The sequence below is a fragment of the Oncorhynchus mykiss genome, chromosome 21 (genome assembly GCF_057628025.1).
Source record: "Oncorhynchus mykiss isolate SJ-2025 chromosome 21, ASM5762802v1, whole genome shotgun sequence".
Lineage (NCBI taxonomy): Eukaryota > Metazoa > Chordata > Actinopteri > Salmoniformes > Salmonidae > Oncorhynchus > Oncorhynchus mykiss.
The window spans coordinates 57,707,501-57,724,300 of NC_143042.1; the positions used below are offsets into that span (position 1 = coordinate 57,707,501).

Here is a 16,800-nt window from a genome sequence, read left to right on the forward strand (position 1 = left end):
AGTGAGCACATAGCCTCCCATACTACATGACTGGGCAGTGAGCACATAGCCTCCCATACTACATGACTGGGCAGTGAGCACATAGCCTCCCATACTACATGACTGGGCAGTGAGCACATAGCCTCCCATACTACATGACTGGGCAGTGAGCACATAGCCTCCCATACTCCATGACTGGGCAGTGAGCACATAGCCTCCCAAACTACATGACTGGGCAGTGAGCACATAGCCTCCCATACTACATGACTGGGCAGTGAGCACATAGCCTCCCATACTACATGACTGGGCAGTGAGCACATAGCCTCCCATACTACATGACTGGGCAGTGAGCACATAGCCTCCCAAACTACATGACTGGGCAGTGAGCACATAGCCTCCCATACTACATGACTGGGCAGTGAGCACATAGCCTCCCATACTCCATGACTGGGCAGTGAAACTACATAGCCTCCCATACTCCATGACTGGGCAGTGAGCACATAGCCTCCCATACTCCATGACTGGCCAGTGAAACTACATAGCCTCCCAAACTACATGACTGGGCAGTGAGCACATAGCCTCCCATACTCCATGACTGGGCAGTGAGCACATAGCCTCCCATACTACATGACTGGGCAGTGAGCACATAGCCTCCCATACTACATGACTGGGCAGTGAGCACATAGCCTCCCATACTCCATGACTGGCCAGTGAAACTACATAGCCTCCCATACTCCATGACTGGGCAGTGAGCACATAGCCTCCCATACTACATGACTGGCCAGTGAAACTACATAGCTGGAAGTCTCTTTGGGTCTAAACATCTGATAAATGACCGGTTATTATCAACGGTTATCAATTATCATTATTATGCTCTAACATTTCTTTCCACCTCTTTCCCCTCCTTTTCTCCCCCCCCCCCCTCTCTCTCTCTCTCTCTCTCTCTCTCTCTCTCTCTCTACCCCTTTCTCTCTTTCCCCATGTATCTCTCTCCTCTCTCTCCCCATGTCTCTCTCTCCTCTCTCTCCCCATGTCTGTCTCTCCTCTCTCTCCCCATGTCTCTCTCTCCCCATCTCTCTCTCCCCATGTCTATCTCTCCTCTCTCTCCCCATGTCTCTCTCTCCCCATGTCTCTCTCTCCCCATCTCTCTCTCCCCATGTCTGTCTCTCCTCTCTCTCCCCATGTCTCTCTCTCCCCATGTCTCTCTCCCCATGTCTCTCTCTCCTCTCTCTCCCCGTGTCTCTCTCTCCTCTCTCTCCCCATGTCTCTCTCTCTCTCCCCCCTCTCTCTCCCCCTCTCTCTCCCCCTCTCCTCTCTCTCCCCATGTCTCTCTCTCCTCTCTCTCCCAATGTCTCTCTCTCCCCCTCTCTCTCCCCCCTACAGACTGTGTCCTGATCTCAGAAGCCCAGTGCACCATGCTTCCCTATAACCAGACGTCTCAGTCACCAGGGCTAGCGGTGGTGAGGGCCTCGGAGGTTGACATGTTTCTCAAGTTTTTTTCCTATTTACACCGGCTCGGCTGCTACAGACACATCATGTTGTTCGGCTGCACGCTTGCTCTACCAGAATGCATCACTCCACGCCACGGACAACCCAGGTAGGGGAGTGTGTGTGTTGGTACAGTGCTGTTACTTCTCCTAAATTACTATTTATTACCCCTCTCCCCCTCTCTATTCATATTATTATTACCCCTCTCCTCCCCTCCATTCATATTATTATTACCCCTCTCCCCCTCTCCTCCTCTCCATTCATATTATTATTACCCCTCTCTATTCATATTATTATTACCCCTCTAGCTAGCTAACAGTGCACTTTAACTGAAATGAAAATGACTGTCAAAATTTGAAACGTGTAATATCTGAAAATGTCGCTTGCTAGTCTATCTTACCCGTTTACATCATGGTTGGACACTTCTCTCTGTTCCGGATGCCATGGTTGCCCTCTAGTTTGAAGATGTAATCCTGAGACAGGTGTTTTTTCCATCTCTTTAGCTATCATACTCTAATTCCACTGATTTAAAAACTCGGTCCTCCAGCAAGTGTAGAGCAACACTGATGCAGTTCTACTACGTGATATCTTTAAAAAGTAGCATTAGACAGGATTACCTTCATGTACTCACCAGCTCACATTATAGACAGAAACGTTCTATATGTTAACCCAACCAAACTTATATCTCTGCATGTCCAGCCCACTCAGTATCTCAGCCAATCATGGCCATAACGTTGAATTGGCGTGTGAAGTAGCGACTCCTGACTCGGCACAGAGTTTCCTGAAAAGATGAACGAATGAATTTGGCAACTTTCAGAATCAAACCACTTTTACATGTTTTATTTGACAATATATTTGTTGTGTAAAGTCTCTTTTTCCAAACCAGTCTTTTTTTATTGTTCATAAATACTTTTCGTAATAATCTATATATAACGTACATCGGAGTGTTTAAAAAAATCTACCAATTGGTGCTGAACAGGAGACAAATATGTGTGCTTCCTGTCATCGATCCCTAATATTCTGAACATTTCTCTGCATATTGTATATTCTAGTGAGTCTGTCCAGAAAACTCTTATTAAATGTACACCGAATTTAAAAGGGCTTTAAATCAATGTGCTGAAAACCATATTGAATCAAAACTCCACGAGAAAATCTGTTGGCCAGCAAGTGGGAGGGTTTTCAGCGGTTTTATTGCATCTATTCAGCACCAATGACTGAGAATTGCAGAGGAAAAGGCGTACATTTCCTAAGTCTGAATTGGGCCCTAAGTCATTCTTTATGTCCCTTTTTATATCATTCTATGGGGTCAATTTTGGCTGGTCTTAAGCCAGTGCATTTGTCAAATGCTCCTCTGCCATTTCGACCTGCAGGCGCTTTTTTTATTTCCAATTCGTCGCGCCAGGATTGGTAATTCACCTGTCTTATATGAGCTTTCACTGAGGTGGGATGTGTGGCAATATCTGAGGTGTGTCCTTAAAAAAACGTGCCAAATCCCAATTTCAGTATGTTTAAGGCCAACCGAAAACTGTTATCAGTTGGTTTTGACTGCAGCAGCAACCTGTCATGAGGCACAGTACCCATAACTCACATCATAACTCACATAGAACAGGTTTTTATTTGTGCCCGTTAAGCTCGTATTTGTTTTTTTCATTTGGTTACATACCAAGTAGAAGCCCTCCTCTGAATGATGTTTTGTTGCCGTAGATATGATCTGTTAATATTATTAACAGATTATCAGATTAACAAATATTAACAGATCATGTTGGGGAGGAACAAACCAGTGTGGAGACAAGCCCTTTATCTACGGTATTTCAGCCACCACCTCTATTGGGGTGGAGATGACTGGGAGATGACACCCCTCCATAGAGATGGACTGGGAGATGACACCCCTCCATAGAGATGGACTGGGAGATGACACCCCTCCATAGAGATGGACTGGGAGATGACACCCCTCCATAGAGATGGACTGGGAGATGACACCCCTCCATAGAGATGGACTGGGAGATGAAACCCCACATGGAGATGGACTGGGAGATGAAACCCCTCCATAGAGATGGACTAGGAGATGACACCCCTCCATAGAGATGGACTGGGAGATGAAACCCCTCCATAGAGATGGACTAGGAGATGACACCCCTCCATAGAGATGGACTGGGAGATGGCACCCCTCCATAGAGATGGACTGGGAGATGACACCCCTCCATAGAGATGGACTGAGAGATGGCACCCCTCCATAGAGATGGACTGGGAGATGGCACCCCTCCATAGAGATGGACTGGGAGATGGCACCCCTCCATAGAGATGGACTGAGAGATGGCACCCCTCCATAGAGATGGACTGGGAGATGGCACCCCTCCATAGAGATGGACTGGGAGATGGCACCCCTCCATAGAGATGGGCTGGGAGATGACACCCCTCCATAGAGATGGACTGGGAGATGGCGTGGTCCAGTGATATCAAGTTATTTTTCTGTATGCTTGTTTTCGGTTTGGTTTGATAACAACAACAACAAAAATCCATTACAGTAGGCTACGTTTCCCCTGCTCTAATGACAGCTGGTTCAACAGCGTGCTGCCTTCCTTATCCTGGCCATGCATTAGCCAATCAGCCTGTCCATAACAGCTTTCTAAATGCTCTACTGGTTGAGGCTTTTGCATAATTCACAAAGCAATACTCCATTCAGCTTGTATCCATCCCCAAAGAACTGTTACCAAAGACCCTCTCCTCCGAACATATCATGTTATTATTCAGTCCTATAATACAGTATCAACAGTAGTCCTAGACTATATCATGTTATTATTCAGTCCTATAATACAGTAGTCCTAGACTATATCATGTTATTATTCAGTCCTATAATACAGTATCAACAGTAGTCCTAGACTATATCATGTTATTATTCAGTCCTATAATACAGTATCAACAGTAGTCCTAGACTATATCATGTTATTATTCAGTCCTATAATACAGTATCAACAGTAGTCCTAGACTATATCATGTTATTATTCAGTCCTATAATACAGTATCAACAGTAGTCCTAGACTATATCATGTTATTATTCAGTCTATAATACAGTATCAACAGTAGTCCTAGACTATATCATGTTATTATTCAGTCCTATAATACAGTATCAACAGTAGTCCTAGACTATATCATGTTATTATTCAGTCCTATAATAAAGTATCAACAGTAGTCCTAGACTATATCATGTTATTATTCAGTCCTATAATACAGTATCAACAGTAGTCCTAGACTATATCATGTTATTATTCAGTCTATAATACAGTATCAACAGTAGTCCTAGACTATATCATGTCATGTCATTCCTGCTTACAAGCAAAAACTAAAGCAGGAAGCACCAGTGACTCGGTCAATAAAAAAGTGGTCAGATGATGCGGATGCTCAGCTACAGTAATGTTCTACTAGCACAGACTGGAATATGTTCCGGGATTCATCCAATGGCATTGAGGAGTACACCACGTCAGTCACTGGCGTCATCAATAAGTGCATTGAGGATGTCGTCCCCACAGTGACCTTACGTACATACCCCAACCAGAAGCCATGGATTACAGGCAACATCCGCACTGAGCGGAACATCCCCACGGAGTGGGACTCTCCCGGACGCTTATAAGAAATCCCGCTATGCCCTCAGACGAACCATCAAACAGGCAAAGCATCAATACAGGACTAAGATTGAATCCTACTACACCGGCTCTGATGCTCGTCGGATGTTTCAGAACTTGCAAACTATTATGAACTATAAAGTGAAGCACAGCCATGAGCTGCCCAGTGAAACGAGCCTAACAGACGAGCTAAATTATGCATGCTTCGAGGCAAGCAACACTGAAGCATGTATGAGAGCACCAACTGTTCCGGACAACTGTGTGATCACTCTTTCCGTAGCCGATGCGAGCAAGGCCTTTAAACAGGTCAACATTCTCAAGGCCAGAGGCGCAGAATGATTACCAGGATGTGTACTCCGAGCATGCACTGCCAACTGGCAAGTATCTTCACTGACATTTTCAACCCGTCCCTGACCAAGTCTGCAATAACATGTTTCAAGCAGACCACCATGTGCCCAATAACATCAAGGTATCCTGCTTAAATGACTACCGACGCGTAGCACTCACATCTGTAGCCATGAAGTACTTTGAAATGCTGGTCATGGCTCACATCATCACCATTATCCCAGAAACCCTAGACCCACTCCAATTTGCTTACCGCCCCAACAGATCCACAGTCTCTATTGCACAATCTCTATTGCACTCCACACTGCCCTTTCCCACCTGGACAAAAGGAACACCTATGTGAGAATGCTATTCATTGACTACACAGCTCAGTGTTCAACACAATAGTGCCCTCAAAGCTCATCAATAAGCTAAGGACCCTGGGACTAAACACCTCCCTCTGCAAATGGATCCTGGACTTCCTGACGGGCCGCCCCCAGGTGGTAAGGGTACGTAACAACACAACTGCCACGCTGATCCTCAACACTGGGGCCCCTCAGGGGTGCATGCTCAGTTCCCCCCTGTACTCCCTGTTCACCCATGACTGCATGGCCAGGCACGACTCCAACACCATCATTGAGTTTGCTGTTATGGGCCTCCCGAGTGGCGCAGTGGTCTGTGCCACTAGAGATCCTGGTTCGAGTCCAGGCTCTGTCGCAGCTGGGTCAGGGAGAGGTTGAATATGTCAGTGGAGACACTTGCCAGTTGGTCCGACACATGCTTTGAGTACACCTCCTAGTAATCTGTCTGTGGCTTTGTGAATGTTGACCTGTTTAAAAGTCTTGCTCACATCGGCTACCGAAAGTGTTATCACACAGACGTCCAGAACAGCTGGTGCTGTCATGCATGCTTCAGTGTTGTTTGCTTCAAAGCTATCGTAAAAAGCATTTAGCACGTCTGAAAGGTTCACGTCAATGGGCAGCTCTGGGTTTCCTGTAAATACATTAATTTAAATTGACAAAAGTGTCAAATTCACTGCACTTCTCCCGAACCATTAAATTCACATTCCAATCTAAAAACCGATCTATTCATGGCAGATCATACCTATTATACAAATAAATACATCTGACCAGCAGTAGGGGGCACAAGGGGTAACGGAGTTGTCGCCCTCACTTAGACGTCTTTGTCCAAATTAAAACCTTCACCTGCTTCACCTGCTACCTTGTCTTTGCTTGATCACAGAGGGGAGGCTATTCCACAGACTAACGCCTGTATAGAAAAACCTGCTCCTCGCAGGACTGTTGACTCTTGGGATTTTACCAGACATATCACTAGCTCTGCTATTGTAACTGTGTTGGTTATAGACCATGTCAATGTGACCTGGGGCACGATCATTTAAGTGATATCCTCTGGGTCCACATTGTACAATTTGTTGTATATGTCTCTTACCCAAAATGAATTCAATTCAATTAAAATGCGTTGGGTTTGTTATTAAAAATAACTCCTTAGGACGTCCTGTGAAGTCAACGCCATCTTTTGTAAGGATATAGTACTGCAGCTGATACATTTCTCTCTCCTTTTCTCTTTTTCTATTCTCTCTCTCCCTCTCTAGACGTGTCGTCCTACCCTGTCAGTCGTTCTGTGAGTCGGCCAGAGAGGGCTGTGGACCTGTCCTCCAGCTGTTCAATGCATCATGGCCTGACTTCCTGCGATGCTCCCAGTTCACCAACAACACTTCCGGGTTGCCAGGGTTGTCGTCCATGGCAATGCAAGCCGAGTCGGGGGTCAGCCCAGGTACAGGGGTTAACTCCGCACTCCTCAGCCCCAACTCCATCCCTTCCAGCTGCTACTCTCCCAGACAGGTCAAAGGCAAACCATGTGAGTCAGAACATGCTTGTTCACTGTAGACACACTATATACACACTATATACGCACTATATACACACTATATACGCACTATATACACACTATATACACACTATATACGCACTATATACACACTATATACACACTATATACACACTCTATACACACTATATACGCACTATATACACACTATATACACACTATATACACACTATATACACACTATATACACACTCTATACACACACTCTATACACTATATACACTATATACACACTATATACACACTATATACACACTATACACACACTATATACACACTATATACACACTATACACACTATATACACTATATACACACTATACACACTATATACACTATATACACACTATACACACACTATATACACACTATATACACACTATACACGCTATACACACTATATACACACTATACACACTATATACACACTATATACACACTATACACACTATACACACTAAATACACACTATATATACACTATACACACTATATACACTATACACACTATACACACTATATACACTCTATACACACTATATATACACTATACACACTATATGCACACTATACGCACTATACACACTATATACACACTATACACACTATATACACACTATATACACACTATATACACACTATATACGCACTATACACACACTATAGACACACTCGACACACTATATACACACTATATACACACTCAACACACTATATGCACACTATATTCACACTATATACACACTCAACACATTATATACACACTATATACACACTATATACAAACTCTACACACTATATACACACTATAGACACACTCTACACACTATAGACACACTATAGACACACACTACCCACTATATATATACCCTCTACACCCTATATCACACTATATACACACTATATCACTATATACCCACTATATAAACACTTTATACACACTATATCACTATATACCCACTATATAAACACTTTATACACACTATATCACTATATACACACTATATACCCACTATATACCCACTATATACACACTATATTACTATATACCCACTATATAAACACTTTATACACACTATATCACTATATACACACTATATACCCACTATATACCCACTATATACACACTATATCACTATATACCCACTATATACACACTATATACACACTATATCACTATATACCCACTATATACACACTGTATCACTATATACCCCCTATATACACACTATATAACTATATACCCACTATATACACAATATATATCACTATATACCCACTATATATACACTATATACACACTATATACACACTATATACCCACTGTATCACTATATACACGCTATATCACTATATACCCACTATATACACACTATATCACTATATACCCACTATATACACACTATATCACTATATACCCACTATATACACACTATATCACTATATACACACTGTATACACACTATATCACTATATACACACTGTCACTATATACCCACTATATACACACTATATCACTATATACCCACTATATACACACTATATCACTATATACCCACTATATACACACTATATACCCACTATATACACACTATATACACACTATATACACACTATATCACTATATACACACTATATACACACTATATCACTATATACCCACTATATACACACCATATACACACTATATACACTATATACACACTATATACACACTATATACACTATATACACACTATATACACACACTCTGCACCCTTTATACACACTCATTAGACTATATATACACACTATATACAAACTATATATACACTGGATATACACTATATACACACTGTATACATACTCAATAGACTACATATACACATTATATACACAATCACTAGAATATATATACACAATATATTAACACTATATACACTCTATACACAATCACTAGAATATATATACACAATATATTAACACTATATACACTCTATACACAATCACTAGACTATATATACACACTATATTAGCACTATATACACTCTATACACACTATACACACTCACTAGACTATCGATACACACTAACTAGACTTTATATGCACACTATATATACACACTATATATACCACTTCCTGTGTGTGTATTTAGTGCTAACTGTCGTTTTGTTGGTCTGTTCTGCAGCTGTCTGTGGAGGACACGACCACTTCCTGTGTGTGACTGGACTATGTATCCCCAGGAAACTTGTTTGTAACGGATATAATGACTGTGATGACTGGAGTGATGAGGCAGAGTGCGGTAAGTATACAAGCACCGATGGACAGACGCACACACCCTGGTCTCTCCTGTAGATAGTAGAACACACCCTGGTCTCTCCTGTAGATAGTAGAACACACCCTGGTCTCTCCTGTAGATAGTAGAACACACCCTGGTCTCTCCTGTAGATAGTAGATCACACCCTGGTCTCTCCTGTAGATAGTAGAACACACCCTGGTCTCTCCTGTAGATAGTAGAACACACCCTGGTCTCTCCTGTAGATAGTAGAACACACCCTGGTCTCTCCTGTAGATAGTAGAACACACCCTGGTCTCTCCTGTAGATAGTAGAACACACCCTGGTCTCTCCTGTAGATAGTAGAACACACCCTGGTCTCTCCTGTAGATAGTAGATCACACCCTGGTCTCTCCTGTAGATAGTAGAACACACCCTGGTCTCTCCTGTTGTTGGTAGATAGTAGAACACACCCTGGTCTCTCCTGTAGATAGTAGAACACACCATGGTCTCTCCTGTAGATAGTAGAACACACCCTGGTCTCTCCTGTAGATAGTAGAACACACCCTGGTCTCTCCTGTAGATAGTAGAACACACCCTGGTCTCTCCTGTAGATAGTAGATCACACCCTGGTCTCCTGTAGATAGTATAACACACCCTGGTCTCTCCTGTAGATAGTAGAACACACCCTGGTCTCTCCTGTAGATAGTAGATCACACCCTGGTCTCCTGTAGATAGTATAACACACCCTGGTCTCTCCTGTAGATAGTAGAACACACCCTGGTCTCTCCTGTAGATAGTAGAACACACCCTGGTCTCTCCTGTAGATAGTAGAACACACCCTGGTCTCTCCTGTAGATAGTAGATCACACCCTGGTCTCTCCTGTAGATAGTAGAACACACCCTGGTCTCTCCTGTAGATAGTAGAACACACCCTGGTCTCTCCTGTAGATAGTAGAACACACCCTGGTCTCTCCTGTAGATAGTAGAACACACCCTGGTCTCTCCTGTAGATAGTAGAACACACCCTGGTCTCTCCTGTAGATAGTAGAACACACCCTGGTCTCTCCTGTAGATAGTAGAACACACCCTGGTCTCTCCTGTAGATAGTAGATCACACCCTGGTCTCTCCTGTAGATAGTAGAACACACCCTGGTCTCTCCTGTAGATAGTAGAACACACCCTGGTCTCTCCTGTAGATAGTAGAACACACCCTGGTCTCTCCTGTAGATAGTAGAACACACCCTGGTCTCTCCTGTAGATAGTATAACACACCCTGGTCTCTCCTGTAGATAGTAGATCACACCCTGGTCTCTCCTGTAGATAGTAGAACACACCCTGGTCTCTCCTGTAGATAGTAGAACACACCCTGGTCTCTCCTGTAGATAGTATAACACACCCTGGTCTCTCCTGTAGATAGTATAACACACCCTGGTCTCTCCTGTAGATAGTATAACACACCCTGGTCTCTCCTGTAGATAGTAGATCACACCCTGGTCTCTCCTGTAGATAGTAGAACACACCCTGGTCTCTCCTGTAGATAGTAGAACACACCCTGGTCTCTCCTGTAGATAGTATAACACACCCTGGTCTCTCCTGTAGATAGTATAACACACCCTGGTCTCTCCTGTAGATAGTAGATCACACCCTGGTCTCTCCTGTAGATAGTATAACACACCCTGGTCTCTCCTGTAGATAGTATAACACACCCTGGTCTCTCCTGTAGATAGTAGAACACACCCTGGTCTCTCCTGTAGATAGTAGATCACACCCTGGTCTCTCCTGTAGATAGTAGAACACACCCTGGTCTCTCCTGTAGATAGTAGAACACACCCTGGTCTCTCCTGTAGATAGTAGAACACACCCTGGTCTCTCCTGTAGATAGTAGAACACACCCTGGTCTCTCCTGTAGATAGTATAACACACCCTGGTCTCTCCTGTAGATAGTAGAACACACCCTGGTCTCTCCTGTAGATAGTAGAACGCACCCTGGTCTCTCCTGTAGATAGTAGAACGCACCCTGGTCTCACCTGTAGATAGTAGAACACACCCTGGTCTCTCCTGTAGATAGTAGAACACACCCTGGTCTCTCCTGTAGATAGTAGAACGCACCCTGGTCTCTCCTGTAGATAGTAGAACACACCCTGGTCTCTCCTGTAGATAGTAGAACACACCCTGGTATCCCCTGTAGATAGTAGATCACACCCTGGTCTCTCCTGTAGATAGCAGAACACACCCTGGTCTCTCCTGTTGTTGGTAGATAGCAGAACACACCCTGGTCTCTCCTGTTGTTGGTAGATAGTAGAACACACCCTGGTCTCTCCTGTTGTTGGTAGATAGTAGAACACACCCTGGTCTCTCCTGTTGTTGGTAGATAGTAGAACACACCCTGGTCTCTCCTGTTGTTGGTAGATAGTAGAACACACCCTGGTCTCTCCTGTTGTTGGTAGATAGTAGAACACACTCTGGTCTCTCCTGTTGTTGGTAGATAGTAGAACACACCCTGGTCTCTCCTGTAGATAGTAGATCACACCCTGGTCGCTCCTGTAGATAGTAGAACACACCCTGGTCTCTCCTGTAGATAGTAGAACACACCCTGGTCTCTCCTGTAGATAGTAGAACACACCCTGGTCTCTCCTGTAGATAGTAGAACACACCCTGGTCTCTCCTGTAGATAGTAGAACACACCCTGGTCTCTCAAATCAAAATCAAATCAAATGTATTTATATAGCCCTTCGTACATCAGCTGATATCTCAAAGTGCTGTACAGAAACCCAGCCTAAAACCCCAAACAGCAAGCAATGCAGGTGTAGAAGCACACCCTCTCCTGTTGTTGGTAGATAGTAGAACACACCCTGGTCTCTCCTGTTGTTGGTAGATAGCAGAACACACCCTGGTCTCTCCTGTTGTTGGTAGATAGTAGAACACACCCTGGTCTCTCCTGTTGTTGGTAGATAGTAGAACACACCCTGGTCTCTCCTATTGTTGGTAGATAGTAGAACACACCCTGGTCTCTCCTGTTGTTGGTAGATAGCAGAACACACCCTGGTTTCTCCTGTTGTTGGTAGATAGCAGAACACACCCTGGTCTCTCCTGTTGTTGGTAGATAGTAGAACACACCCTGGTCTCTCCTATTGTTGGTAGATAGTAGAATACACCCTGGTCTCTCCTATTGTTGGTAGATAGTAGAACACACCCTGGTCTCTCCTGTTGTTGGTAGATAGTAGAACACACCCTGGTCTCTCCTGTTGTTGGTAGATAGTAGAACACACCCTGGTCTCTCCTGTTGTTGGTAGGTAGATAGATAGATTTTTTATTTTTTATTTAACTAGGTAGGCTAGTTGAGAACAAGTTCTCATTTGCAACTGTGACCTGGCCAAGATGAAGCATAGCAGTGTGAACAGACAACACCGAGTTACACATGGAGTAAACAATTAACAGTCAGTAACACAGTAGAAAAAAATTATATATACCATTGTGTGCAAAAGGCATGAGGAGGTAGGTGAATAATTACAATTTTGCAGATTAACACTGGAGTGATAAATGATCAGATGGTCATGTACAGGTAGAGATATTGGTGTGCAAACGAGCAGAAAAGTAAATTAATATAAACAGTATGGGGATGAGATAGGTAAAATTGGGTGGGCTATTTACCAATAGACTATGTACAGCTGCAGCGATCGGTTAGCTGCTCAGATAGCAGATGTTTAAAGTTGGTGAGGGAAATAAAAGTCTCCAACTTCAGCGATTTTTGCAATTTGTTCCAGTCACAGGCAGTAGAGAACTGGAACGAAAGGCGGCCAAATGAGGTGTTGGCTTTAGGGATGATCAGTGAGAAACACCTGCTGGAGCACGTGCTACGGGTGGGTGTTGCCATCGTGACCAGTGAACTGAGATAAGGCGGAGCTTTACCTAGCATGGACTTGTAGATGACCTGGAGCCAGTGGGTCTGGCGACGAATATGTAGCGAGGGCCAGCCGACTAGAGCATACAGGTCGCAGTGGTGGGTGGTATAAGGTGATTTAGTAACAAAACGGATGGCACTGTGATAAACTGCATCCAGTTTGCTGAATAGAGTGTTGGAAGCTATTTTGTAGATGACATCGCCGAAGTCGAGGATCGGTAGGATAGTCAGTTTTACTAGGGTATGTTTGGCGGCGTGAGTGAAGGAGGCTTTGTTGCGGAATAGAAAGCCGATTCTAGATTTGATTTTAGATTGGAGATGTTTGATATGAGTCTGGAAGGAGAGTTTACAGTCTAGCCAGACACCTAGGTACTGATAGATGTCCACATATTCTAGGTCGGAACCATCCAGGGTGGTGATGCTAGTCGGGCGTGCGGGTGCAGGCAGCGAACGGTTGAAAAGCATGCATTTGGTTTTACTAGCGTTTAGATAGATAGAAAGATAGATAGTTAGTAGGTGTCCTGTTGTCGTGGCTACTGCTCTGAGGTTGTTGATTGGTCCACATTCAGGGAGAGTGTTTTCTTGTTTTCAGGGCCTTAAATGTCAAATGCCGGTCCACGTTCCGACACTGTCTCTGTTACCCTGCCAGCCGAACACATGCTGCATACAAACACACACACACACACACACACACACACACACACACACACACACACACACACACACACACACACACACACACACACACACACACACAGTAAATACCACCCTTGATGAATGTGTGAGAAGTCAAACATGAGGGTCTGAAACACAAACACAGAATACACACACCCTGCTGTCTCTCTCTATGTGTCTCTGTTTCTCTTTCTCTGTTTCTCTCTCTCTGTTTTTCTCTCTCTGTTTCTCTCTCTGTTTCTCTCTCTCTGTTTCTCTCTCTGTTTCTCTCTCTGTTTCTCTCTCTCTGTTTCTCTCTCTGTTTCTCTCTCTGTTTCTCTCTCTCTCTTTCTCTCTCTCTCTTTTTCTCTCTCTGTCTCTCTCTCTCTGTTTCTCTCTCTCTCTGTTTCTCTCTCTCTCTGTTTCTCTCTCTCTCTGTTTCTCTCTCTCTGTTTCTCTCTCTCTCTCTCTCACTCTCTCTGTGTCTTTCTCTCTCGTGCTCTCTCTCTGTTTCTCTCTCTGTTTCTCTCTCTCTCGTGCTCTCTCTCTCTGTGTCTCTCTCTGTGTCGCTCTCTTTCTCTCTCTCTCTCTCTCTCTCTCTCTCTCTCTCTCTCTCTCTTTTGTCACAGTGTAATAGGAAATGCAGCTCTGTCTCTACCTCTCCCCTGGAGCAGAGTGAGCACAGACTGTCCTCTCTGGGCAGCCAGGTTTGTCTGTGACGACCGGTCTCTATAGCCAGACTGTCCTCTCTGGGCAGCCAGGTTTGTCTGTGACGACCGGTCTCTATAGCCAGACTGTCCTCTCTGGGCAGCCAGGTTTGTCCTGTGTCGACCGGTCTCTATAACCAGACTGTCCTCTCTGGGCAGCCAGGTTTGTCTGTGACGACCGGTCTCTATAGCCAGACTGTCCTCTCTAGGCAGCCAGGTTTGTCCTGTGTCGACCGGTCTCTATAGCCAGACTGTCCTCTCTGGGCAGCCAGGTTTGTCTGTGACGACCGGTCTCTATAGCCAGACTGTCCTCTCTGGGCAGCCAGGTTTGTCTGTGACGACCGGTCTCTATAGCCAGACTGTCCTCTCTGGGCAGCCAGGTTAGTCTGTGATGACCGGTCTCTATAGCCAGACTGTCCTCTCTGGGCAGCCAGGTTTGTCTGTGATGACCGGTCTCTATAGCCAGACTGTCCTCTCAGGGCAGCCAGGTTTGTCCTGTGTCGACCGGTCTCTATAGCCAGACTGTCCTCTCTGGGCAGCCAGGTTTGTCTGTGACGAACGGTCTCTATAGCCAGACTGTCCTCTCTGGGCAGCCAGGTTTGTCTGTGACGACCGGTCTCTATAGCCAGACTGTCCTCTCTGGGCAGCCAGGTTTGTCCTGTGTCGACCGGTCTCTATAGCCAGACTGTCCTCTCTGGGCAGCCAGGTTTGTCTGTTACGACCGGTCTCTATAGCCAGACTGTCCTCTCTGGGCAGCCAGGTTTGTCTGTGACGACCGGTCTCTATAGCCAGACTGTCCTCTCTGGGCAGCCAGGTTTGTCTGTGACGACCGGTCTCTATAGCCAGACTGTCCTCTCTGGGCAGCCAGGTTGGTCTGTGACGACCGGTCTCTATAGCTAGCCTGTCCTCTCTGGGCAGCCAGGTTTGTCTGTGATGACCGGTCTCTATAGCCAGACTGTGCTCACTGGGCAGCCAGGTTTGTCTGTGACGACCGGTCTCTATAGCCAGACTGTCCTCTCTGGGCAGCCAGGTTTGTCCTGTGTCGACCGGTCTCTATAGCTAGCCTGTCCTCTCTGGGCAGCCAGGTTTGTCTGTGATGACCGGTCTCTATAGCTAGCCTGTCCTCTCTGGGCAGCCAGGTTTGTCTGTGATGACCGGTCTCTATAGCCAGACTGTGCTCACTGGGCAGCCAGGTTTGTCTGTGACGACCGGTCTCTATAGCCAGACTGTCCTCTCTGGGCAGCCAAGTTTGTCTGTGACGACCGGTCTCTATAGCCAGACTGTCCTCTCTGGGCAGCCAGGTTTGTCTGTGACGACCGGTCTCTATAGCCAGACTGTCCTCTCTGGGCAGCCAGGTTTGTCTGTGACGACCGGTCTCTATAGCCAGACTGTCCTCTCTGGGCAGCCAGGTTTGTCTGTGACGACCGGTCTCTATAGCCAGACTGTCCTCTCTGGGCAGCCAGGTTGGTCTGTGACGACCGGTCTCTATAGCTAGCCTGTCCTCTCTGGGCAGCCAGGTTTGTCTGTGATGACCGGTCTCTTTAGCCAGACTGTGCTCACTGAGTCTGTACCTAGTCAATGTTTTCCTCAGTTTTCTATCAGTCACAGTGGTCAGATAGTCTGCCACCATGTACTGTTTAGACTGTCTCTAAACTGTCTGTTTAGAGCCAAATAGCATTGAAGTTTACTTAGATGTGTTGTGGTGTCTTTCCAGTAGGTGATATATTTTTATTTTTGTTTTGTGATGATTTGGTTGGGCCAGATTTTCTGAGTGCTGTCCTGAGGCTCTATGGGGTTGGTTTGGGTTGGTGAACTGAGCCTCAGAACCAGCTGGCTGAGTCCTGTCCTGAGGCTCTATGGGGTTGGTTTGGGTTGGTGAACTGAGCCTCAGAACCAGCTGGCTGAGTGCTGTCCTGAGGCTCTATGGGGTTGGTTTGGGTTGGTGAACTGAGCCTCAGAACC

The 16,800-nt window shown here is 45.1% G+C and overlaps 1 protein-coding gene across 3 annotated transcripts in view; it reads left to right on the top strand.

Moving 5' to 3' along the window:
* corin (corin, serine peptidase) overlaps positions 1-16,800 on the top strand; it is a 105,985-nt gene that overhangs the window by 31,947 nt on the left and 57,238 nt on the right. For all 3 annotated transcript variants that reach the window (XM_036958423.2, XM_090214952.1, XM_090214953.1), the window contains exons 4-6: positions 1,363-1,576; positions 7,024-7,289; positions 9,487-9,600. In XM_036958423.2, the coding sequence (XP_036814318.2) occupies positions 1,363-1,576; positions 7,024-7,289; positions 9,487-9,600 (594 nt within the window). The remainder of the gene's footprint in view (positions 1-1,362; positions 1,577-7,023; positions 7,290-9,486; positions 9,601-16,800) is intronic.